Consider the following 27,114-nt stretch of genomic DNA (forward strand, 5'->3'; position numbering starts at 1 on the left):
CTTCGTCTTAGAGAGCGCCCTCTCGCTCACTCTTCGTCTTAGAGAGCGCCCTCTCGCTCACTCTTCGTCTTAGAGAGCGCCCTCTCGCTCACTCGTCGTCTTAGAGAGCGCCCTCTCGCTCACTCGTCGCCTTGGAGAGTGCCCTCTCGCTCACTCGTCGCCTTGGAGAGTGCCCTCTCGCTCATTCTTCGTCTTAGAGAGCGTTCTCTCGCTCACTCTTCGTCTTAGAGAGCGTTCTCTCGCTCACTCTTCGTCTTAGAGAGCGCCCTCTCGCTCACTCTTCGTCTTAGAGAGCGCCCTCTCGCTCACTCGTCGTCTTAGAGAGCGCCTTCTCGCTCACTCGTCGCCTTGGAGAGCGCCCTCTCGCTCATTCTTCGTCTTAGAGAGCGCCCTCTCGCTCACTCGTCGTCTTAGAGAGCGCCCTCTCGCTCACTCGTCGTCTTAGAGAGCGCCCTCTCGCTCACTCTTCGCCTTGGAGAGCGCCCTCTCGCTCATTCTTCGTCTTAGAGAGCGCCCTCTCGCTCACTCTTCGTCTTAGAGAGCGCCCTCTCGCTCACTCGTCGTCTTAGAGAGCGCCTTCTCGCTCACTCGTCGCCTTGGAGAGCGCCCTCTCGCTCATTCTTCGTCTTAGAGAGCGCCCTCTCGCTCACTCTTCGTCTTAGAGAGCGCCCTCTCGCTCACTCTTCGTCTTAGAGAGCGTTCTCTCGCTCACTCGTCGTCTTAGAGCGCTCACTCGCTCACTCGTCGTTTAAGAGAGCGCTCTCTCGCTCACTCGTCGCCTTAGAGAGCGCTCTCTCCCTCACTCTTCGCCTTAGAACGCTCTCTCGCTCACTCGTCGCCTTAGAACGCTCTCTCCCTCACTCGTCGCCTTAGAGCGCTCTCTCGCTCACTCTTCGCCTTAGAAAGTGCCCTCTCGCTCACTCATCGCCTTAGAAAGTGCCCTCTCGCTCACTCATCGCCTTAGAGAGAGCGCTTCCTCGCTGTCCGAACTCGCACAGCGAGCGACGATGCGCACTCGCTGCAACCTCTCGCCCACTTTCTTGGTGGCCATCTTGGTTTCGAATGCAGTCAGTTATGTTGGTTATGTACATGTATAGTTTATGTTAGTATATAAATACACTACTCTTGAGGCCAGATTTGTTTTATGTTGGGTACATAAATTACGTAAATACTTTTTTTCATGTTGGGTTCTCCATTTGAACGTCTGCATGCATGACCAGCGACTGGCGAAGCGGAGAGCCTTGTGGTGGTGACGTGGCTGTGTGGTGTTCTGTTACAGGAACTGTATAAGAAACCTGTGATCTCCATCTGCTGCTGGCATGTGCACTGCGAGGAGTGCTGGCTCCACACGCTGGTAATGTCCCTGTGTATGCTTGATGCGCGCGCAGGCAGTTTGTCCTCCCTGTCGGTTGCCGCGCTCTTGTGCCTCTGTGCCGGCTGTCCGCCTGCCGAGTAGCACTACTGCCGAAGTGAATGCCTCAAAGTCGTTTCCCATTAGCGTGCAACGAGCGTTTCCGACACAGTCGTGCGGAATCCGAAATGAAAATACGATAACACTTTGTTTCAAGATGCATTTTTTTTTTTGCAGTTTAAAAAAAATGTCGGTATGGTGACATTGATGTACTGGTGCCAATATAACGAAAAGCTTAAACACACAATTTCTGAATTCACGCCACAATACTTCAACTTCTGAATGAAAAAAAAAAAAGAATCGCTTATGTCACCGATTTTGCAATCACATAATTATAACATTTTAGTGATAAAACTTTTTTCTAGTCGTTTATTGGTGAAGTCCAAAAATGGATTTACCCTGTGAACTCCTTGAAGTATATAAGTAGGTATTAGGTGCAACGTGTTATAAAAACCATACACATCTAACTGCAGAAATAAATAACTGTGGCATTACCTTACTTCAGAGAAGTTACTTCAATTTTATCTGGGAAGCTGTTTTGCAACATTCAAGCCCAACAATTAATTTCATTTTTCTACGTTTTGAAGAAAATTAAGACTAACAAAAAGCTGGCGAATTGATTTGGGAAAGTTAAACAATTGCCATTTTGAAATAAATATTAGCACAGTCTCAGTTAATGTTACTTCTGACTTATTCTAGGTGTTGCTCATTCCTGTATTGTGGTTTTACACATCAGCGCTGAAACAGACGAGCGACATTATACTTAAAATAAAGTTTTGAACGACAGTCTTCGAGCTTAAATTTCTGGCAAGAATTTTTCATTTATATTTTAATGCATTGGCGAGACAATATAGTGCATTTTAGTTATTGTAAATGAAATTTTCTTCTCGTGCCCACAATTGATTGAATGGCTCAGGTTTTTTTATGTTCATGCCTAAGTGTGTATTCTAACCACAGTTTAAATAAATATGGATTTTGAAAGAAAATTCAGCTCCTACATGAAGATTGTGACATGTTTATGTATATTTTGGAAACGTTTTATTTCTTCCAACTCCAAATAAGAATAAAGTAATTTGACTAAAGAGTAAGCTCAAATATTGTTCTCCATTTACGTGGCGTCACATAAAATACGATAAAACATTTAAAAGGGGTGAAGGAAACAACTGATTTTATGTTATAAAACGTATCGCCAATAAATATATTTACAATAATTTCTTTGTTCCGTAATAATTTTTGAAATGAGTTTTTTGAAGAATAATTTTTGTTGTTACTGTAATGCGGCTTGCAGTCAAGCTTTCTGTTGACAGAATATCTTTGTTACTGAGCTGCACGACTCAAGATTGGATAAATTTCCCTCTATGAATTTAAGTTAAATACAGGAAGACTCAGTGGCATTTTCTTGGGAGATATTGGCGCGTCAAGTTGCATCATACAAGCTTCAGTGCCCCGTCATAAAGTTAACTGTCGGTTGTTTGTTAACACGAGCAAAATAATAATACGAAAGCTGCTACTGAAGTTAAGAAGAATCTTCATATAGTTGACGGCGAGTCTGACACTTCAGGAGGCAAGGCCTGTCACAGCATTTTGGATTACAGAAAGAGAATCTTCCGTTTCTGAAGTGTAGCAGGCGGAAAACCATTTTGAAGATGGATTGGACTGCAAGATTGCTTCGTACATTGTGCAAGCTGAACATTTTGAATGCAAAATCAACGAGTCCATAGAAATATTTTTGCTGCAGTTGTAAAAATATTAGGTTTACTTTTTAAATTTTATTTTTACGAGGCTGAACACTTCTATGGAAAAACAAAGCGATCTCATTTTTAAGGTGCAATTGATTTCATTTGGTATTTATTGTCAGCACTGTATCGAATAAACAGAAAAATGTTTCAAGGTTCACTCGATACGCATAAGACGTAACACTCCTAGTTTCACTTCTAGTTGTGCATAAGCAAATGCTCCAATCGACCAAACAACGTCTGTAGTTAAATAATGCTGTTGTGAAAGTGACGGTGTGGGAAAACATTGGGTTTTCAAATTCACAAACAAAATGATTGAGGGTCATTACTCATAGTCAAGATGGTAATTTTTAAACGATCATTTCGCAAGCAAGATAAATTTTCCTGTTTTTACTTTGTAACTGCACAGTGGTTTAAAAATACCTGTTTTAACTCATGAAAGAAGTAAACCGTTACTTATTAAATTTGAAGACATCATTATGCTGGCACAAGAAAACATATTTCAAATTACTTGGAATTTTTTGTGAGTAGTTTTAGCATTCCAATTTTCATTTTTCAATGATAACATAGTTAATTGTGCAAACAAAATTAAAAGATATTTTGAAGCATTCAAGAAATAAAATAGCGAATTCATTAAGTAAAAACTTAATAACAAGCATCTTATAAATTTTATCCTACTAAGCATAAGCATTAAAGAATATTATTTTGAAAAATGCTATTGCCAATTTCTTTTACTCAAAATCGAGAGTTTCGTTTGGATACCAACAACATCAAGAATTGGATATATTGTATATACTAAACCATGTATTCCAGTTAGGGTAAAATGGTAACAGAAATGTGCAATAAACTTTTATCTAAAACTTGAAATTATAATAAATTCGTAAGTAACAAAATCCTACGCCGAAAGAAATGTGCCACGCTAATGTTATGCACGTCAGTAAGTATTGTAGTAAAACTTATTGAAAGAAACTCAAGAAAAATTACAGAGGTTCTGCTTTAAAAGGATTAAACCAATGATTGCGATTTACATTTGGATGAAGTGCAAAAATTTGAAAAAAAAAATTAATTATCAGTACAGACTTTTAAAAATGCTCATAAATAATATTTATTCCTTGTGAGACGTTTGTATGTTGTCTCTTTTTAAAATCACACGAGATATTTTCTATATTGAATATTATTTGTGCTGCCGGTCAAAAGGAGTAAAATTATTTCATTTTGGCTTCAAGACAAATGCAACTAAAGCCAATCATAATTCAATAAGTAGGCCTAATATTCGTGTGCAAACTGTTTAAATTTATGCATTAACAATTTATATGTAGTGATAGTGCAATAACTACTCCACATGATATTTTTGCATAATCATTTTCTCAGCAATGTTACCAACGTTTATAAAAAAAAGTTGATGTTAGATATATTAAATGGAGTAAGCATATGATACTGCATGACATTTTTGACACAAAGAAAAATTTGTAAGCCAATTAAAGTGAAGATTTTATAAAAGCACAAAGCTTTGGAAGATTTTGTAAGAAAAAGGATTGAGGTTTCGTCAAGGAAATCTTTAACAGTGGATAATTTTCTGGAAAATTATGCCAAGCGAAATATGGTGTTGGAGAACGAAAGTTACAGAGAAGATCTGCTTAAAGCTGTCTAGTAGATGAGACTGTGCAGAAACATTGAAAAGAGGCAAAGATTGTTTTGGTGAGTACTCTTTAATTGGTTAGTTGGGTACGTTATGCTTGGGGACTATCATTCTTGAATCATATCTGTGTATTTGGCGTGTGCTTGAGCGAGTGCATTTTGCAGGCAGCTTGAGGCTTGACGCTCGCTGGCAAAATGTGTCGCTCGTAGCCATCCAGGAGGGTCAGCAGAGTTGGCATGTCGTGAGCTTTGCACATCTCGGGAAACAGCACTCGGCTGACACAAGCCACGTCGCCAGAGCAGGCAGAAAACGCACAGACGAACACAACGCACACCGCTCACTTGTCTCCTGTTCTCTTTTTTTCTCAACGACAAACTTTAGCTTTGAGGCATTCACTTCCTTTCTAGTCGCGCGATAAGCATGTTCGGAATAATGCACAACGAGTACAGGCGTGTGTCTGGTCCGTTCAGGTAGCTACCTGTCGTTTCACCATCGGCATTTGCCACGTGGTTCGCCTTGTCAGTACTTTTTTTTTTATTATTATTTTGCACATCGGGAAACAAACGTGAAAACATGTTTTCAAATCTTCCCATGTCTGAGATGTGCAAAGCTCCTAAATCATACCCATTCAAAGTTTCAAGAGTGATGGTGATCGTGTAGTGCATGCAAATTATGTTTGTAGTTAGTTGGTTTGGTATTTTTTTAGTTTATAGATGCATGATAACTTTGTGTATTTTATAACTTAGAAATTGTCTTGTGTCGTAGGTCAGGTAAAGCCTGACTGCAGCGAGATTTTTCGTTAAGTCTTTGAAAAGTGCATCGTATCCTTTTAAGTGTTTCTGTTAATTAGTTATGTCAATGACGAGGGTAAAATTAACTCATTCATTAAGATTTAAATTGGATTCGTTTCCCCAAGCACTGACTGTCATTACATTGCACTGGTTCATCTTTTCAGGTAACTTTATCAACGGAATTATCATTGTGGTGTATTTCACTGACCCTTCTTTATGTATTAAGGTTTGAAATTTTGGAACTGAATGAACTTAAAATTACTAAATACCCATAGGCGTGCCTACAGGGGGGGCCAGGTGGGCCATGGCTCCCCCTAATGTAATCACTCAGATCGGCATTTTCTCTAATGCGTTCGTTAATATTCGTATAACTTATTCCTGGCACTATGACACTCAAACTGTTTTTCAGTGTTGCAGCGTGCTAATTAACAATATTTTTAAACATTTTATCGTTCTGGAAATACAGCCGCCTTAGTTTATTTAAAACACGAGGTCCCTTAAAATGGCCAAGCAAAAAAAAATATTTAAGAGGTTTGTTAAAGTTCTGTTGTTTGAATTGCTGTGTTTGCATTCACTAAAAAGAAGTTCATTTCAAGGTATATCTGGACCAAGCTATTGGAAAATTCGAGGGGGAAAAATGTGTAAGTACCCTTTAAACATTATATATAAAAAAACATATTTTCAAGATTTTTAAAATTATACGGATATAAATTTTAACTAGTAAACATATCTCGTTGATACTGCACAAATATATAAACACGGCAATGAGTGAATGTATTTAGGCAATTTAACATTCTAAATTCAGCTTCTGATTAAAACATTTAGAAGGGCCCCGCACAGTGATGCTACGGAATTCTCGTAATGCTGCTTGTGGCTATCATATTTATTTTCTTTTTTTTTTAAATATCTACAATTTATTTATTTGTGTTGTCAAGACTTATTGATTTGTGCAATTAACTTTATAGTAACATTCATATTCATGTGTATAGTGTGATTGAAAATGTAAGTAATTTATCTCTATCCATAACTAGGGGCATGCCGATTTCGGGACTAGATGAAAGTTAAAACACTGTAGCATCGTCTGTGTTTCGTGATTGGGTGAGATTCTTCCAGGTACATATCGATTGTAACAACACCAATCACAATGATTCAGTGCGGAAGCAAACGCGTCCTGAGTGGCTTGGTCAAATAAGGCAACGACTTCTCTCACAGACGGCCGCCAATCACAAGGAAGAAACCACAGGCGCGGGTATACCTTGTTGCAGTCTAACAAGTGTTCAGATCTTTTCGCGAAATCTGCATGCCCCTATCCATAACTAATAAGCACGTCGTTTCACTTCTGTCTCGCGTGGACTCCACCCACAGTAAAGCCTTTTTTTTTAAGATGTCAGTTGTGTTACTTTCGCATGTAGTAAAGGACGACCAGGGTGTGTGATCGGCGGTTACTTCCGCGGCACAGTCGCCGGCTCACGGTGCGAGGGGTCTGGGTTCGAGTCCCGGGTGTGGTGGCGTGGCTGTGAGTGAGTTATCATCCAAACAAGCCACAAGGATTGTCGCCGTCGGTGAAGATTGTCAAAGTTAAAACTAACTTGCCTCCAACCACAGGGTTGTATTCCCGTCGGGGTCAAGCCAGGGCCGAGACTCTGCGGAAGTTGCCATGGGCCAGTGGGTTTCCTCAGGGTTCTCCTGACTTCCTTTCCAATGCATTCCGCCGCTGACGTGTGTCATCCGTCGTCCGTCTCCAACGGCCTCGCTCGGCGAGACGCGAAGCCCATTGGTAGGGGCCGGCATTTTTCGCGAATAAATCTGAACGCGTACTAGACTGCTACAAGTTATATCCGCACCAGCGGTTTCTTCCTTTTGATTGGCGGCCGTCTGCGAGAGAAGTCGTTGCCTTATTTATGACTGTGCCATTCAGGACGTGTTTACTGTCGCACTGAATTGCTGTGATTGGTAGAGACCTGCAAAATTCGCGGATTCATTGACCTCTAGGATAGACTCCACAGTCCTTTAAATACTCGCGGAAATGACACCTGTTCATTGGCTACTGACGCGTGAGACGTCTCAACTAGGCTGTCCGTAATTCGGCACTTTCTTGGTTTAGTGTTTCCTATTGGCTCACAGTTCCCCGGATAAAATGTGGGCCAATCGCAGAAGCGGTACGAAGGTATAGTTGTTTTGATGCTAGCCTATCGCGAAATTAATCCGCGAATTTTGCATGTCTCTAGTGATTGGTGTTGTAGCAATTGACGTGGAACTGAAATAAACTCACCCAACCACGAAACACAGACGATGATACAGTATTTTAACTTTCAGCTAGTCGCGGAATCTTTTCGCGAAATATGCATGCCCCTACCCATTGGTATGAATGAAACTCGTGTGTGGTTACACTGCTCAAGGGGATGGTATCCTAAATTATTTTGCTTATAATATTTAGTGTTTTTGCACATGAGTAGTATGTAAATGGGGCTACTAGATCAGGATGCAGGATGTGGTGTGTGGCCGGTGTCCGCCATATTGGATTGTGACGTCACGACGGCCATCTTGGATGGATGTGACCTTGACCTTTGACCTTGACCTTGAATTTTATCCTCAAAAATCGTCAAAATCCTCCAAAATTGGGCAAAATTTGCCCAAAATTCCTCAAAAATCGCCAAAATTTCCATTTCTGTGGAAAAAAGTTCCGCCAAAAATTCGCAAAAAATTCCTCAATTCGAAAATCAGGATTTCGAAAATCCTCAAAAGTCGTTTTGCCCTAGAAAGAACCCTAATTCCTAAAACTGGCTTAAAACTCCTAAGAGATAGCCGCTTATAAGCCATTTCTAGGAATAAGGATACCATGACCGCCATCTTGGATTATGTCGTCACCGATGCATTTTTCGTTACGGCCGCCATCTTTAACTTTTTTATTTATTATCCGATTTTAATAAAATATTTTTTAAAAATTATAAAAAAATTAAATAATAAAATTTTAATAAAACATTTATAAAAAACAAACATTAACGGCACGGAGTTCGGAGTCCTCGGTTCGAACCCGGTGAGGGCAAAAAAAATTAAAAATGGCGACAGGCTCCTTCCTTAATGGTGGCTGCAGGCAGACTGACTCCCACCACTTTTCTTAAAGCAGATATATCGTCACCTAGTATGACGTCATGTCCGCCATCTTGTCTTCGTTGCTGGAGACCACCATCTTGTTTTCGTCGGCGAGAGTGCGCAGACGCCATGTTAGTTTAGTTCTTATCCGCTAGAGTGCAGTAATCATTTATTACTAAGGTGCCCGCCATCTTGAAATTTGGACGCCATATTGAAAATCCGTAATTATTTAGCTAGAAATTCGGGAAAAATTTCTAAATTCGTTAAATAAATCACTCATTAATTTACATATTGATTCGATCCACTCCTGTCCTTGGTTCGATACTTGATCGATGCAATAATGTTTAATTTTATGTAAAAAATAATAATTTCAATAAACCATGTTCAACATACGCAAAGAGACTCTAAATCCTCTACAACCATCATCCTATCAGACATCAAGACCAACATATTGGTAATTCATAATTTTAATGCTAGAAATTCGGGAAAAAATCCCAAATTCATTAAATAAATTTGTAATCCATATAATGATTGATTGGATCGACTAAGGTCCTTGGTTCGATCCCTAGCCGATACAAAACAACTTTAATTAAAAAAATACTAAAAAAGTGTTAGGTTTGAGAAAATAAAAACACCACAAGTTCTTTTAAAAAAAATTTTATTACATAAATTCAGTACACTACTACAAGTACAAAAAAACACTGACAAATTAGCAAAGCCTTTTGGATTCCTCGATTCAAACAGTCTTCTTATTGTACGGACTAAGCCTTTTACATGACTTTAAATGTCTATCCGATCCGGTCATCACCACAGCCACAGACGGACTGAAGTCCATATCACCAGGATCTCACTTATATAGACTCATCAGCCGGTACAACACAAGAGTCAAAACAATAACCATGTTCATTATACGCGCACTTAACTTTCTCGGAGCATTTTTTATAATGAAGATGTAAGCTATCAAGACGTGAAATTAGTTTTTTGCACTTATTGCACTGAAATTGTATTCTTTTAACATTACTAGAACAACTGCTTCTTTCATGTCTGCGAGCATTTGAGGTGATAGTAAATGATGCGTCACAGTATTTGCACTGACGCAATGTACGCTCTTCATTAGTTGAAGAATCCATTGCTGATGAAACTTCGGATGATGGTGGAACAGCACATATCGAAGTCTCCTCCAGTGTTGTCAGAGGCGTTGCCAACGGGATCTGCTCCAACATCGTCGGCGCTGACGTCATGGTTCCCGTAGTCGATGGTACATCCTCCATCGAGTTCGACGTTAAAGTCGGTAAAGATGCCATCGAAGTCTCAAGAACAGGCAATTACACGACTTATGCACCAGAAGAAACAAACTAGGTGATCCGTACACCGTCGACGGCAGTAACAAACTGAACGTCCTGCTGTCTAGGACTCGCTTATATACATGCACCGGATGGAATAATACGCTAGTCAAATCAAGAACAATTTATTATAATACTAGAGTCAAAACAACATTAAAAAAATAGAAGCACCATCAACAAAAAAAGGCAGCACATTTGGAAGCACCGACAACGAAAAAGGCAGCACCATCATCGAAAAGGCCGCACATTTGTCATTGGCTCCAATATTCATTGGCTCCAATATTCATTGGGTCCATCAGTCTAGTGACTCCAACAGTCATTGACACCAACAGCCTTTTTCTTCATCAGCTCCAATGATATTTGGCTAGAATGCTACGAGTCTAAGAGACTATGAGGCTACAATTCTACGAGTGTACAAGACTCCTCCAACTACCTTCAAGTGTATAAAGCTCCAAATGCTCCAACAGCTCCAACACGCAATGTACGCAATGTACGCGCAATACACACAGTACACACACAGGAAACGGAACGTACACACAGTACACACAGGAAACGGAACGTACACACAGTACACACAGGAAACGGAACGTACACACAGTACACACAGGAAACAGAACGTACACACAGTACACACAGGAAACGGAACGTACACACAGTACACACAGGAAACGGAACGTACACACAGTACACACAGGAAACGGAACGTACACACAGTACACGCAGGAAACGGAACGTACACACAGTACACACAGGAAACGAAACGTACACACAGTACACACAGGAAACAGAACGTACACACAGGAAACGGAACGTACACACAATGACTACACTTCGTTCGCGCAGTATAAGCATTTAATGAAAACGAAGCACGTTTGGACGGAAATTCTATAAAACGAAAGCTCATTTAACGAAAAGGAGGCACATTCTCTCGTTCATTCAACTTGGTAGGATACGATCGTCAATGATAAGTTAGGATATAATCTCTCCAACAGTCTATGAATCCAACAGTTTATATTTCCATTAGCCATCGACTCCAACAGTCATTGGCTCCAACAGTCATTGGCTCCAACAGTCATTGTCTCCAACAGTCATTGGCTCCAACGGCCTTTTGGTTCATCAGCTCCAATGATATTTGGTTAGAATGCTACGACTCTAAGAGACTATGAGACTACAATTCTACGAGTGTACAAGACTCCTCCAACTACCTTCAAGTGTACAAAGCTCCAACTACTTCAGCATTATGTTATAAGATTACATGACTGCTTGTTTACATAGCTACAAGTCAACGAGGCTACAGAGCTACGAAGCTTCTAGAACATAAGTTTACGAGACTGCGAGAATACAGGACTACAAGTGTACACGAGTACTTGACTACTTCTTAGCTTCATCAGCTCCAAATGGCTCCAAATGCTCCAAACGGCCTCCAAATGCTTGACAGCTCCAAATATCTCCAGCAGCTCCAACAGCTCCAAAGACTCCAAATGCTCCAAACGGCCTCCAAATGGCTCCAACAGCTCCAACAGCCTCCAAATGCTTAACACAGCTCCAAATGGCTCCAAATGCTCCAAACGACCTCCAAATGCTTGACAGCTCCAAATGTCTCCAAATGCTTAACACAGCTCCAAATGGCTCCAAATGCTCCAAATGGCTCCAACAGCTCCAACAGCCTCCAAATGCTTAACACAGCTCCAAATGGCTCCAAATGCTCCAAACGGCCTCCAAATGCTTGACAGCTCCAACAGCCTCCAAATGCTTAACACAGCTCCAAATTGCTCCAAATGCTCCAAACGGCCTCCAAATGCTTGACAGCTCCAACGGCCTCCAAATGCTTAACACAGCTCCAAATGGCTCCAAATGCTCCAAACAGCCTCCAAATGCTTGACAGCTCCAAAAGGCTCCAAATGCTTAACACAGCTCCAAATGCTTCAAAAGGCTCCAATTATCGCATCTGTCTTCGTCGGCATTTTCTCTTTTGCTCCCACTGCTCCAACAGCATTATGTTATATGATTCCATGGATACTTTGTTACGTAGCTACAGGTCTACGATGTTCCAATGCATCATGTTTACGAAGCTTCCAGAACACAAGGTTACGAGACTGCGAGGCTACAGGACTACGAAGCTTCCAGGACACGAGGCTACATGGCTACGAGACTACATGACTCTAACTGATTACAATAGCACCACTCAGTGGCGAGAGTTAGGTTATCTAATGCAAAGCAAATTGATGCAAGTAGTTCTGGCTGTCATCAACAGATGTAGCCACGTGTTGCTTGCAGGTGAATATTAATTAGTTATTTTATGTGGGATGCGGGATGCTCACTAACGATCGCAAAAGAAGGAGGGCTTCGCTAGACACCAAGGAGAAGGAAGTTCGTCCATCCTGTTAGTGCTTCTTAGATTTCTCAGAGATTATTTGACTGAATAATGATATTTTTTTTTTTTTAAATTTCCACCTGATAAAAATTTACAAGTGCTGATTTATTGGCAGAATTTCAATAATTAAATGCAACCTTGAATAAAAAATGACATGACTCATTAAGTAAAAAATTCTTCATGCAGAGATCAATTCCTCATCAGTAACCAGAAGCACTCGGAGAAAACCATCAGATGTCTAGTCAGGAATAATCAGGAGGACACGGAGAAAACCATCATAAAATTAGCAAGAATAATCAGCAGCACACGGAGAAAACCAACAAAATATTGACAAGAATAATCAGGAGCACACGGAGAAAACCACCAAAATATTGACAAGAATAATCAGGAGCACACGGAGAAAACCGCCGCAAGTTTTCTTTGATATCATAAAATTTCAGGAAAAAATAGTAATAAAAAATTAAAAAAAAATAAAATGAAAAAATACATAAACAGATTCTGCTAGCTTGTGAACTTCTCATTGTTGAACAAAGATAGAGTTCTAGTACAAGCCAGAATTTTATGTATTTTTTCCTTTTTTTTTTTTTTAATTTTTTATTACTATTTTTTCCTGAAATTTTATGATATCAAAGAAAACTTGCGGCGGTTTTCTCCGTGTGCTCCTGATTATTCTTGTCAATATTTTGGTGGTTTTCTCCGTGTGCTCCTGATTATTCTTGTCAATATTTTGTTGGTTTTCTCCGTGTGCTGCTGATTATTCTTGCTAATTTTATGATGGTTTTCTCCGTGTCCTCCTGATTATTCCTGACTAGACATCTGATGGTTTTCTCCGAGTGCTTCTGGTTACTGATGAGGAATTGATCTCTGCATGAAGAATTTTTTACTTAATGAGTCATGTCATTTTTTATTCAAGGTTGCATTTAATTATTGAAATTCTGCCAATAAATCAGCACTTGTAAATTTTTATCAGGTGGAAATTTAAAAAAAAAAAATATCATTATTCAGTCAAATAATCTCTGAGAAATCTAAGAAGCACTAACAGGATGGACGAACTTCCTTCTCCTTGGTGTCTAGCGAAGCCCTCCTTCTTTTGCGATCGTTAGTGAGCATCCCGCATCCCACATAAAATAACTAATTAATATTCACCTGCAAGCAACACGTGGCTACATCTGTTGATGACAGCCAGAACTACTTGCATCAATTTGCTTTGCATTAGATAACCTAACTCTCGCCACTGAGTGGTGCTATTGTAATCAGTTAGAGTCATGTAGTCTCGTAGCCATGTAGCCTCGTGTCCTGGAAGCTTCGTAGTCCTGTAGCCTCGCAGTCTCGTAACCTTGTGTTCTGGAAGCTTCGTAAACATGATGCATTGGAACATCGTAGACCTGTAGCTACGTAACAAAGTATCCATGGAATCATATAACATAATGCTGTTGGAGCAGTGGGAGCAAAAGAGAAAATGCCGACGAAGACAGATGCGATAATTGGAGCCTTTTGAAGCATTTGGAGCTGTGTTAAGCATTTGGAGCCTTTTGGAGCTGTCAAGCATTTGGAGGCTGTTTGGAGCATTTGGAGCCATTTGGAGCTGTGTTAAGCATTTGGAGGCCGTTGGAGCTGTCAAGCATTTGGAGGCCGTTTGGAGCATTTGGAGCCATTTGGAGCTGTGTTAAGCATTTGGAGGCTGTTGGAGCTGTCAAGCATTTGGAGGCCGTTTGGAGCATTTGGAGCCATTTGGAGCTGTGTTAAGCATTTGGAGGCTGTTGGAGCTGTTGGAGCCATTTGGAGGCCGTTTGGAGCATTTGGAGCCATTTGGAGCTGTGTTAAGCATTTGGAGACATTTGGAGCTGTCAAGCATTTGGAGGTCGTTTGGAGCATTTGGAGCCATTTGGAGCTGTGTTAAGCATTTGGAGGCTGTTGGAGCTGTTGGAGCCATTTGGAGGCCGTTTGGAGCATTTGGAGTCTTTGGAGCTGTTGGAGCTGCTGGAGATATTTGGAGCTGTCAAGCATTTGGAGGCCGTTTGGAGCATTTGGAGCCATTTGGAGCTGATGAAGCTAAGAAGTAGTCAAGTACTCGTGTACACTTGTAGTCCTGTATTCTCGCAGTCTCGTAAACTTATGTTCTAGAAGCTTCGTAGCTCTGTAGCCTCGTTGACTTGTAGCTATGTAAACAAGCAGTCATGTAATCTTATAACATAATGCTGAAGTAGTTGGAGCTTTGTACACTTGAAGGTAGTTGGAGGAGTCTTGTACACTCGTAGAATTGTAGTCTCATAGTCTCTTAGAGTCGTAGCATTCTAACCAAATATCATTGGAGCTGATGAACCAAAAGGCCGTTGGAGCCAATGACTGTTGGAGACAATGACTGTTGGAGCCAATGACTGTTGGAGCCAATGACTGTTGGAGTCGATGGCTAATGGAAATATAAACTGTTGGATTCATAGACTGTTGGAGAGATTATATCCTAACTTATCATTGACGATCGTATCCTACCAAGTTGAATGAACGAGAGAATGTGCCTCCTTTTCGTTAAATGAGCTTTCGTTTTATAGAATTTCCGTCCAAACGTGCTTCGTTTTCATTAAATGCTTATACTGCGCGAACGAAGTGTAGTCATTGTGTGTACGTTCCGTTTCCTGTGTGTACGTTCTGTTTCCTGTGTGTACTGTGTGTACGTTCCGTTTCCTGTGTGTACTGTGTGTACGTTCCGTTTCCTGTGTGTACTGTGTGTACGTTCCGTTTCCTGTGTGTACTGTGTGTACGTTCTGTTTCCTGTGTGTACTGTGTGTACGTTCCGTTTCCTGTGTGTACTGTGTGTACGTTCCGTTTCCTGTGTGTACTGTGTGTACGTTCCGTTTCCTGTGTGTGTACTGTGTGTATTGCGCGTACATTGCGTACATTGCGTGTTGGAGCTGTTGGAGCATTTGGAGCTTTATACACTTGAAGGTAGTTGGAGGAGTCTTGTACACTCGTAGAATTGTAGCCTCATAGTCTCTTAGACTCGTAGCATTCTAGCCAAATATCATTGGAGCTGATGAAGAAAAAGGCTGTTGGTGTCAATGACTGTTGGAGTCACTAGACTGATGGACCCAATGAATATTGGAGCCAATGAATATTGGAGCCAATGACAAATGTGCGGCCTTTTCGATGATGGTGCTGCCTTTTTCGTTGTCGGTGCTTCCAAATGTGCTGCCTTTTTTTGTTGATGGTGCTTCTATTTTTTTAATGTTGTTTTGACTCTAGTATTATAATAAATTGTTCTTGATTTGACTAGCGTATTATTCCATCCGGTGCATGTATATAAGCGAGTCCTAGACAGCAGGACGTTCAGTTTGTTACTGCCGTCGACGGTGTACGGATCACCTAGTTTGTTTCTTCTGGTGCATAAGTCGTGTAATTGCCTGTTCTTGAGACTTCGATGGCATCTTTACCGACTTTAACGTCGAACTCGATGGAGGATGTACCATCGACTACGGGAACCATGACGTCAGCGCCGACGATGTTGGAGCAGATCCCGTTGGCAACGCCTCTGACAACACTGGAGGAGACTTCGATATGTGCTGTTCCACCATCATCCGAAGTTTCATCAGCAATGGATTCTTCAACTAATGAAGAGCGTACATTGCGTCAGTGCAAATACTGTGACGCATCATTTACTATCACCTCAAATGCTCGCAGACATGAAAGAAGCAGTTGTTCTAGTAATGTTAAAAGAATACAATTTCAGTGCAATAAGTGCAAAAAACTAATTTCACGTCTTGATAGCTTACATCTTCATTATAAAAAATGCTCCGAGAAAGTTAAGTGCGTGTATAATGAACATGGTTATTGTTTTGACTCTTGTGTTGTACCGGCTGATGAGTCTATATAAGTGAGATCCTGGTGATATGGACTTCAGTCCGTCTGTGGCTGTGGTGATGACCGGATCGGATAGACATTTAAAGTCATGTAAAAGGCTTAGTCCGTACAATAAGAAGACTGTTTGAATCGAGGAATCCAAAAGGCTTTGCTAATTTGTCAGTGTTTTTTTGTACTTGTAGTAGTGTATTGAATTTATGTAATAAAATTTTTTTAAAAGAACTTGTGGTGTTTTTATTTTCTCAAACCTAACACTTTTTTAGTATTTTTTTAATTAAAGTTGTTTTGTATCGGCTAGGGATCGAACCAAGGACCTTAGTCGATCCAATCAATCATTATATGGATTACAAATTTATTTAATGAATTTGGGATTTTTTCCCGAATTTCTAGCATTAAAATTATGAATTACCAATATGTTGGTCTTGATGTCTGATAGGATGATGGTTGTAGAGGATTTAGAGTCTCTTTACATATGTTGAACATGGTTTATTGAAATTATTATTTTTTACATAAAATTAAACATTATTGCATCGATCAAGTATCGAACCAAGGACAGGAGTGGATCGAATCAATATGTAAATTAATGAGTGATTTATTTAACGAATTTAGAAATTTTTCCCGAATTTCTAGCTAAATAATTACGGATTTTCAATATGGCGTCCAAATTTCAAGATGGCGGGCACCTTAGTAATAAATGATTACTGCACTCTAGCGGATAAGAACTAAACTAACATGGCGTCTGCGCACTCTCGCCGACGAAAACAAGATGGTGGTCTCCAGCAACGAAGACAAGATGGCGGACATGACGTCATACTAGGTGACGATATATCTGCTTTAAGAAAAGTGGTGGGAGTCAGTCTGCCTGCAGCCACCATTAAGGAAGGAGCCTGTCGCCATTTTTAATTTTTTTTGCCCTCACCGGGTTCGAACCGAGGACTCCGAACTCCGTGCCGTTAATGTTTGTTTTTTATAAATGTTTTATTAAAATTTTATTATTTAATTTTTTTATAATTTTTAAAAAATATTTTATTAAAATCGGATAATAAATAAAAAAGTTAAAGATGGCGGCCGTAACGAAAAATGCATCGGTGACGACATAATCCAAGATGGCGGTCATGGTATCCTTATTCCTAGAAATGGCTTATAAGCGGCTATCTCTTAGGAGTTTTAAGCCAGTTTTAGGAATTAGGGTTCTTTCTAGGGCAAAACGACTTTTGAGGATTTTCGAAATCCTGATTTTCGAATTGAGGAATTTTTTGCGAATTTTTGGCGGAACTTTTTTCCACAGAAATGGAAATTTTGGCGATTTTTGAGGAATTTTGGGCAAATTTTGCCCAATTTTGGAGGATTTTGACGATTTTTGAGGATAAAATTCAAGGTCAAGGTCAAAGGTCAAGGTCACATCCATCCAAGATGGCCGTCGTGACGTCACAATCCAATATGGCGGACACCGGCCACACACCACATCCTGCATCCTGATCTAGTAGCCCCATTTACATACTACTCACATGATTTTAAATTCATAATACAACCGCATTTAATTTTTTATAAAAAAAATTATACTAATTAAGTCCGTATATAGTGTTTTATGAACTTAAAGGCAAGTTTTTATGTCAGTCCTAGCATGTGCTGAAAGCATGCAGTAGTTAGGACTGCAGTTTTTGAATCAACCATTCGTATATAGCCATTGTCTTACAACTTTTTATTTTAGTATATAATTTATAAATAAAAATTAGGTTTTTTTCAGTCCCTATAAAACTCTATGGTTTTAGTAAAACCTTAATTTTTATCTATTTATGAAATATGGTTATATTATGAGTTTATTTTAAATAATATGCAATAACACGAAATATTGGAAGCAAATTAATGTATATGATGCTTAGAGCCACGGAAATTTCGCGGATTCATTTAGTAGCAAGCTAGAATGCAAACCTCCACACTGTCGCACTGTGTTCATGATTGGGCCGCAGTTATCTGGACACGCCCCTCTACGACCGTGAGCCAACGATGCCCAGCTAGGAGAGAAGTAAGCGAATCAGGTAGTGCCAAATAACAAGGATAAAAATGTTCTCGCTAAGAAATCAACCAATGGGAAAGTAAACATGGGTCGAGCACACCTATAACTTTGAATTATATCCTGAGGCCAGAGGAATCCGCGAAATTTCCGGGACTCTAATGATGCTATCCCTTGAAGCGCAGCTCATGTATAGTGTGTACGTGGTTGCCGACCGGATGTGTCGCGGCCAGAGTCAATAAGGCGCACGTCCCGTTCAGCTAATTATTTTATGGTTACGTTAATCACTGTTAAACTTGTAGACTTTCTTTACTGGCTTAGCTTTCACAAAACGAAAATTAAAAAAAATACAGACATTCCATACGTCTTGCCTAATTAGCTCCCAGAGCTACTTTTAGAACTTTTTGTGGCATTCTAATAAAGAAAATTATATGTATTACAGAAATCAAATTTTTAAGGTGTAAAGGAAATACTGCGGGGCTACTTCACTTTATAGTTGTAGTTTCTTTCGGAGAAAATGTGTAAGTTTACGTAATATTGCAAAATACTAAAAAAATTGTAAGGAATTTGACAACTATGTCATATCAACAATAGTTTCGTGTAAAAAATCCAAATTATTTAAGTAAGCAGCCAGTGGCATTGCATTTAAGTTCTTTGCTCCGTTTGATTCTCCTCATTAGAACGTCATAAAAATGTTTAAAATGTACTTTAGCAGCTTATTACGGATAAATTGTACATTGTATATTATTTCATTTTGTGGAAGTTTTCCCACTCTATAAAATTAATGTGAGCGAGACTTTCAGTACTTGCCTGAGATGTGTAGCATCCAACCTCTGTAACGAGCAAATTCATGTGTTCTCGTGTTGCAAATACACTTATAATACGAAACTTGGACGCGAAATTTAACGTAAAATTCTTTAAAAATAATGCCAAGAGTGATAAATATGCGCGAATTGTGTTTTCAGCGACATTTCTGGACGCGAATCACACACAGTTTCCGCACGCTCCGCTAGAATTCGCTGTCGCAGTAGCTACGTCGACTACGCAATCGTTTACGTAGCAGACCGAAATGTTAAACTTATAATGAAACGGCTCCGATAAAAACGAAAAAGACTTGGGAAAAAATACTAAATCCCGGTCTTAGACCTGATTTTCGACAAGAAAATTGTATTAAAGTACTGTCCATTTTGTTAAAATTCACTGAACATTTAATACTGTAAAGTTTTATTTTGGCTTTTTGAACTTTGGTTCGCGCCATCCGCCACAGATGGCAGCGCCGTAGTTGCACATTTCCGTTCCGTTCACGAAATTCTCCTACCAAATGCCGTGTGCCGAGAGCTAAGATGTTGCACAAGTTTGCCGATGTTTTGCGTAAACAAGTGAGTGCAGGCTTCTGTGCAGAGGCCACGTCGGGAACACGTTGTTGCTCGGTGTTCGGTTTCCTGGACGACGGGCATTGTGCGGTGGCTGTTGCAGGGCGCCAAGAAGCTGTGTCCGCAGTGCAACATGATCACCTCGCCGGCCGACCTGCGCCGCATCTACATGTGACGCTTGGACGACGTGGGCTGAGAGCGCCTGTGCACCCCCCTCCCCCCGCGAGTGTTCTCGGCCGAGCGCGCCTGCGGAGTGTGCGCGACGGACCACGTTGTCTCGCCTGTGCTGCTGATGTCCTACGACGAACGCAACGCTCCGTGACACCATTACTTGTACTGTGGGTGTCGTCACAGTGTGTGTGTGTGTGTGACCCCCGCCCTATCACATGCACGTCTAGCCAGCCGTCTTTTTCGACGGCGACTAGACCAACGACCCCCCCCCCCCCCTTGCACTCGAGTTTCAGGATGGTCACAGAAGAGCTCTGCGTGGTTTCGTGTCTTGGTTCCGGCAACCGTCAGGCACCACTTCCTTCCCTCGAGCAAGCGCTTTAAATGTCGACATGAACTTTGTTTCCTTCGTAAAAAAAAAAATTCCCTTGGAAAACGTCCCAAGGAAATGTATGCATTCCAGCCTAAGGTTTTAATTTTCAAGATTATAAATCTACGTTGTGTGAAGACGTGAAAATTGTCTGTCTTGCTGTGACTTATCTGTTGCTAAGCCTCTTTGTTGTGTTATTTTCAAAATGCACAAGCATGTTCAAGAAGAAACTGAATCTGTCATTTAGCGAAATATCTCTGTGTAACCATCTCTTATGAAATCATCTGACTCTGGTGGCTCTACTGTTTTAAAACATTCATGTGTTTTCCTGTAAATTCTTTAGTAAAATAAGGAATTTAGTACTTCCTGTTTTGTTACCGGCATACGTATTTGTGTCGTTGTTCATTGCGTTTTCAAGCATCTAACTTGTAGAAACTAAAAATTTCTACGTCATTTTTTATCTGTTCAGGACAGAGCGTTTTTTTAATTTTTTATATTCATTTATTTAAATTATGATTTAACTTAATTAATATAAGTTTCTTGATAATCATACTTATGTACATTTCCTAAGAATTATTTTTACATGAAAAATGTACGTCAGTAATGATTCTAAACTTCTATTGGCTTGAACATTTCTAACCAGACTATTTATAAAAAGTGTTTAAATTTTCAGGCAATGAGGCCTTGCGTGGGTGTCGCACATAGTTAAAATCCTGCAAAAAAACTGATCCTTGTCTATTTTAGGTTTAGTGTTTATGTTCGATGTTAATTTTTTATATGTTAGCTCACCACCTGGGGTTTAAATATTGTTACGAGTATAATGTGGGGGAACTGGGTTCTTAAGGGATAGCCCAATTAAGTTTTATTACAGTTTTATTAAATACTAAAATTTATTTACATTACTAATAAATAATTGTACTTATAAATGTCTTATCACCAATTACTTACACTTAGAAAGGTTTATTCGCAATTCACTCAATGTCTGTCAAGTTCCACAGTTCATACTCCTCACTGGAGCTAGGCTCGACAGTGATTCGCCCCTTACCTCGCGCCTGCCCACACACACGTCGCGCCGCTCTTGAGGGGTCTCTCACCCTCTTCGCCGATGTCACACTTCCCTTCACTCGCAGAACTCTCCGAACTCTCGTAACCCCCGCGGAGGTCGGCGTCGTCGCTTATATATCCGTGGCGTCCTTCTCGAAGGGACGAGAGCGGCTGTGACGTGTCGCGTCATCCCGGGCCGACCCGACGCCCGGAACACCCAGAACAGCGACGCTTATTCATGCCAATCCTCGCGGCGGCCTCTGTAAGCCCGGAATTACTAGGCCGCTAAAGGTGACAATAGCGGAGGGCCGGGGGGCCAGGCACGCGTGGCATGCCTTACGTCAGTGGACGGCACGTGACGTCAGTGGCCGTGCGGGGCCGCTTGCCAGCTCCGAACCAGGCTCGCGCCGCGGTCCTGTCTGCTTTCGAAACAATATCAATAATAGTTATAGTAGGCTACTTATGTAATTTATTTTGCAAAGAATGTAACTTTTACTTAACGAGTTTGTTTTGCTTAAATGTAACACAGTGTAAAGCTTAAGACGACGCTCAGAATGCATCGCATTTATATTTCATTGAGAAGTGACCCAGTTGTCAGCCCATAAGCAGTAATTTTCTCATAATTTGGCAAACTCAAATCAAACTCTGCCGTTCGATGGCAAATTAAATTCCTACTTTTGAAAATGTTTATATTAATTGTTTCATTTCGATAAATCAGTGCGCTGTGACAACAACAATGGATGCTAGGAAAAGTTACAAATTTTTATTTTTAAATTTTAAATAATTCAATTTTCAGGTCAAAATTATCACCTTTAAAAATGGTTGAGTAGCAAATTTTGTGAATATGTGATTACATGTAAATGTCTCGTACATCATTTTCTTTTATAGTACATAATTTTTTGTAGTTGGAAAACTTTATTTATATGGCAACACATTAAATGAAGGTTTAGAAATATTAACTATGTCCGATTACTCTGAAGCTCAGTTCATCGTCGGAAATTTTAGAATAACGTTTCCAGATCGAAACTTCTATGGCTCCATACCTCAATAACTCTACAGAATGTTATGCATGGCCACGAGAGGGTGCAAGAAGGTATCAGCGAAAAGATTCAATGTTGCACCCTAGATAGTCGTGAACTGTAGAACGCAGGAGAAATAAACTGGCCTTTTTTATGTATTCAGCTAGCTTACAGTTTTCAGAAGAATACCAAACGTGCGAGTTTTTCCATAGTCTAGTGCATCTGCACACAGCGCTGATTAAAATGATCGTCCTCTGACAGGCAGAGGTTACAGTAGTAGATAAGCGGCAAATGTAAATAGTTTCTGTGTGTGCTAAGTTGTGTTAAGTTTGTCAGAGTGCAGCACTATAAAGTAGCTAATAAACTGACGATAGTTATGGACGAGCTAAATGATAGCCATCGTTGAGCTGTACAAATTTATCTAGGATTTATTACTGTATCGTCAAAGAGAGATATATTTGTAATTTTTTGCCATGCTAGAAATTTTTTTATAAAAATTGCAATCCTATATTTCGTTATCTTTAATGTTTATAACTGCTGATTACATTTAAAAAACTAGACATCTAAAAAAAATTCTAGCTCGCAGCCGAATGGCTATTGTAGATGCTCTGCCGTTTTACCGGAGCAAAATCAAATTTTATCTGAAAATCAGCAGACTTCACTTGATTTAAACGTGTTTGAACCCTGCCCTTCCTGATTCCTCGAATTTCACTTCAACTACTGGAGCTAATTATTTAAAACTAGACTCCATAACGTGCCCAGAGACATGTGCGACACCCTCTCAAGAAGCCATGAGACGTAATACGGGGTCTGTACTGCAGACTGCCGCCGTGCAGGTCTGCTGGGGGTCGCCCGGTATGTCGAGGATACGATAACTATCGCCGAACCAACAGCAACTGTCGGATTTCTTGATACTTGGCAGGTAAGTGATGGCACTCATTTTAGATTCTTTACATTTTAACGGCACACGTACTGTGAGGAAGCCCAGAATTGAAAGTTTACAAAGGGGATTATAAGTTTTCAAAAGTAATCTGATAAAAATCATAATCGCATTTTTCAGATCCTATTAAAATTTATTTATGAGTTAGCTAAAAATTTTAAAATTCAAAGAAAGATGAGTATAAAAAAAAACTCTTAATGAAGAACATGATCATAGCTGTTCTCTTGTTCAAACCCTAGAGAAAGTCTGGAGATGTAAAGTGAAAACGCGTGATTGCAGTGTTTTATTTTTTACCTCATGCCTCACTCATCACTCATCACGTGCTTCACTACGCAAGTCGCTACAATGCCGACCCCGTCCTTCAGTGAAGAATGCATATCATCATTGAATGTTCATTGCGTGCCGAAGAATGCTATGTATGCTCCTGGGTCGACAGCCATGTCCATGTGCGGTAGTGTGTGAGGAGGTTGTCCCGCGTGACCTTGTAGCGGTGAGGAAGGCTGTAAGGTCGACCCACGTGCCTTCGCAGAGCACACCTTCGCCCTTGTGACTGGCGAACAGACCTACAACTTTTACGATATAGCTTGTTACGACGCATATTTTCTTTGCAACAGAACCAGTAAAAAGGTGTCACTTCATGTATCACCGTTAACAGATCCTGCACACTACGCGGCTAGAATCACGCAAATGACATTATCGGTGGCTCATAGAACAAGGAAGGAGACATAGAAGTGCGACTCTTACAGTGGAAACAAATCATGTTTCGCGCGACATGAAATGCTATCTGCTGGGCGGGCCCATAGCAACTAGCAAAAAAAAAAAAACTCGGATAAGAGGTTCAAATCCAAAGTTTTAAGTTAATAATGCTAATTTATCTACTTGACGACTTATTGCTTAGTAAAAGTGATTTCAGCTTTGCGAAAAACACTTAATGCTGTTATTTTAATAGAAAGTCATGTTCAATATAAATGAGTAGGAAATGCAAAAATTTCTGGTATGCCACACCACAAGATATGTGGCTACCAAAATAAAGTGGATTAATTTCAACTGGTTTGTTTTCCTGATTATAGCTTACTCGTTACATCTCATAATCAATGTAGCTATGTTAGCAATATATTATTGAAGCTACAATCTAGCGGGTGGGCCCAGAACTACTTATAAAAACAACTAGGTTTCAGTCTCGACAATTAGTGTTTCTCCCCCCATTGAGCAGCAGAGATCCCATCCAAGCCGCGGCGACACGTCTGGCCGCCTAGTGTACGCGAGTCGTAGTGTTTACTTTTCCCTAAGATTAGACACATACAATCGTTGTGGCGGGCTTTTTCTCTTCCCAAGGAAACAATCGGTATCTCGCAATAAATTGCAAGTTGTGGAAATTCAAAATTCTAGTATAAGCTATAGAATTCGTGGGCTCGCACTAACTTTTAGGACCTTCTGGCCGCGGCCGGACGAGCTCTTAAAGAACGCGGGCGCTAAGGTCGACAATACTTCGCACATCACACGCCTCTTAACCTCTACTAGCCAGTCACTGAGCTGGCGTGCATTTTTCGCGTCGGTAACGCACCTCTATTGGACCTTCAGCAGTGACCCTGCCGTTTCACACTGCTTGCAACAATGCGTAACGAATCCTTCCTGCCAGCGAGGCGGCAGCTTAACCTAGCCCTTGCACACTTGCCATCGTGCCTGCATTAGAAATAACACCTCTCTTTGTGATCACAGCGTGTACCTTACTTCTGTATAATAGCCTGAACTCACGTTCAGATGTTGCTTAGGCTTAAAACACTCGCTAAGTTTTACTGGCATCTGCTATGACTTTCCCACGTTTCTTAATTATTTTTTCTCGATGCATTTTTGGCACGGAATTACCGATCCTACTTTTTTAACTGACATTTTTATTTTTTTTACTGTCTCGTTATTCTATATTCGCATTTCTATATTCTGCTTCGGTCTATTATCATGACTTTCTCCTGGTGGAATACGATCATTGGAGCAGAATGTTGCAAGTCAAAATAATCATTGGGGCTAACTGAAGTTTGCAAATGGATTATTTTTTATGTAGCATCTCTTTCTTTTGTACAACAGAGATTCGAAGTATTTTTATCGATGGTTTCAAAACTTAAGATCTGATCTAAAAATACAGGTACAGCCTTGCTGGTTGGACATGTGTTAATTCTTATGTACCAAGCTTTCAAAAGTTTATTATTTGTGGTTCATAACCATGTTGGCTACAGTTGTAATCTTTCATTATAAGCTCACTTGAGTTGTCTATGAAAAATTGGACTGTACTTTCTAGCCCTGGTTGGATATGTTATGGATTATTTATTTTATTTTTCAAATGATTTATAATCAAACCCTTTATCGTGATTAAGAAATTCAAGTTGTTGGTTTTGAGTGTATAGTTAAAATATGAAATCGAAGTGGTGGAATTAACTATACCATATAATATGTTGTGATAAATTTTAGTTAACGGCTAGTTGTCCTTTGTTTAAAATTAGTTTTACATTATGAACTATCACAGTAAAGAATATGTTATTTTGTGTTGTAGAGGAATATGTTTCAAATGAACTGTATAAATATATGTTATTTTTATTTAAGTATGTTTAATTTAACAAGCTATCATATTAAAATGTAAATAATTTTGTACTGCACCAATAGTTTTTTTTAATCGCAGTATCATATGTGAATGTGTAATGTTATAATACTGAAATGTTTATGATGTTCATCATATTGGTAAATCTAACCAAAACATTTGTGCTATATGTGAATGTTAAGTTGCTGAACATTTCAACTGATTTTAAATACATTTTGTTCCAAATCTGTGACTACTGTCAATTTATTTGTACTGCTGCTTCAAACATTTGTTTTGTTATCATTCTGTTCACAGAAAGTGATATTCTGGTAATGGTTAAAGCAATTAATGTAGGCATGAGACGAAAAAAAAAAAAAAAAAAACATTTTTAGGATAAAATTTTCAAAATGATCTCATAATGTTTCACTGACTCCAGCATCAGGAATCTGAATAGGTGTTATCTAAAATTTAAATAAACATACATTCTCTAGTTTTTGACGATGAAGGTCAGATACTAGCTCATGAACCATCTGCTGTGAGTTCTGCCTAGCAGCCTGCATGCTGGAACCTTGCACTAGATGCTTCACTCCAGCTTCTGAAATATTCGGTGATGCTGATGCACTGATCCCAAGTGTTTTGTTGTGGCAAGTCGCACTTTTAGATAGTGAAAACACCCATTTTTACAATATTTTTCTATAAAGAAAACGGGTTAGATTTTTAGTTAATTTATCAAAACTTTTTTCATTCAAAAGATGAAAGAGGTGATGGTTGCCTCTTTGACAATGAGTCGCGGCATGCATTTGTCGCATAATAATTTGAGACTAGCTGTGTGGAAAAACATTGTTGCGTGGTTAAAATCAAATGCGTTCGAAATGGCCCTGCCAAAAATAGCTTCTTTTGCAGATGGCCGCCAATCACAAGGAAGAAACCGCTGTAGCGGCCATACTGTTTTTTTTTTTCTTTTTACAGTCTAATTAGCGTTTAGATCTTTTCGCGAAAAATACATGATCGCAGCTACAAGCAAAACATTTAAATTTAATATTCTATAGTTTGGAATAAATGTGTGAACACATAAAAATGTGGCGCAGTGAATGGGTTCTGTACTTGCATTCCAGAGATCCTGGGTTTGATTCTCTGTCCGGCCATTCTGCTGTCGTTGCCTCGAGGTTTCCCCGAAGCGAGTCGAGGCAAATACTGGGCCACGGTCGCCTCTTCCTCCCCAGCATCCCTGATTTGAATTTCATGTCAAAAACTCTCTGTTGACGACACACAAAGCTCGATACAATTACCAGCGGGAGCACACGCAAATTTTCATTTCTTTGAGGGGAGGTGGAGTGGAACCTCCTTGCCTTTTGTTTGCTTTCAAATTCTTTCC

The 27,114-nt window shown here is 39.9% G+C and overlaps 1 protein-coding gene across 5 annotated transcripts in view; it reads left to right on the forward strand.

Annotated features, from left to right (window-relative positions):
- Window positions 1-25,992, forward strand: part of LOC134529529 (E3 ubiquitin-protein ligase Rnf220-like) — a 435,620-nt gene extending 409,628 nt beyond the window's left edge. For 3 of the 5 annotated variants that reach the window (XR_010074624.1, XR_010074623.1, XR_010074625.1), the window contains 2 exons: window positions 1,280-4,845; window positions 19,733-19,807. Coding sequence is in view for 2 of the 5 variants with exons in the window: in XM_063363715.1 (XP_063219785.1) it covers window positions 1,280-1,456 (177 nt within the window). In the remaining 3 variants the exon portion in view is untranslated. Of the gene's footprint in view, window positions 1-1,279; window positions 8,055-19,732 lie in introns of those variants that run through there. The other 2 variants (XM_063363716.1, XM_063363715.1) reach the window with 2 other exon arrangements.
- The last annotated feature ends 1,122 nt before the right edge of the window (window positions 25,993-27,114 follow it).

This window comes from Bacillus rossius, chromosome 2 (assembly GCF_032445375.1).
Source record: "Bacillus rossius redtenbacheri isolate Brsri chromosome 2, Brsri_v3, whole genome shotgun sequence".
Taxonomy (NCBI): Eukaryota; Metazoa; Arthropoda; class Insecta; order Phasmatodea; family Bacillidae; genus Bacillus; species Bacillus rossius.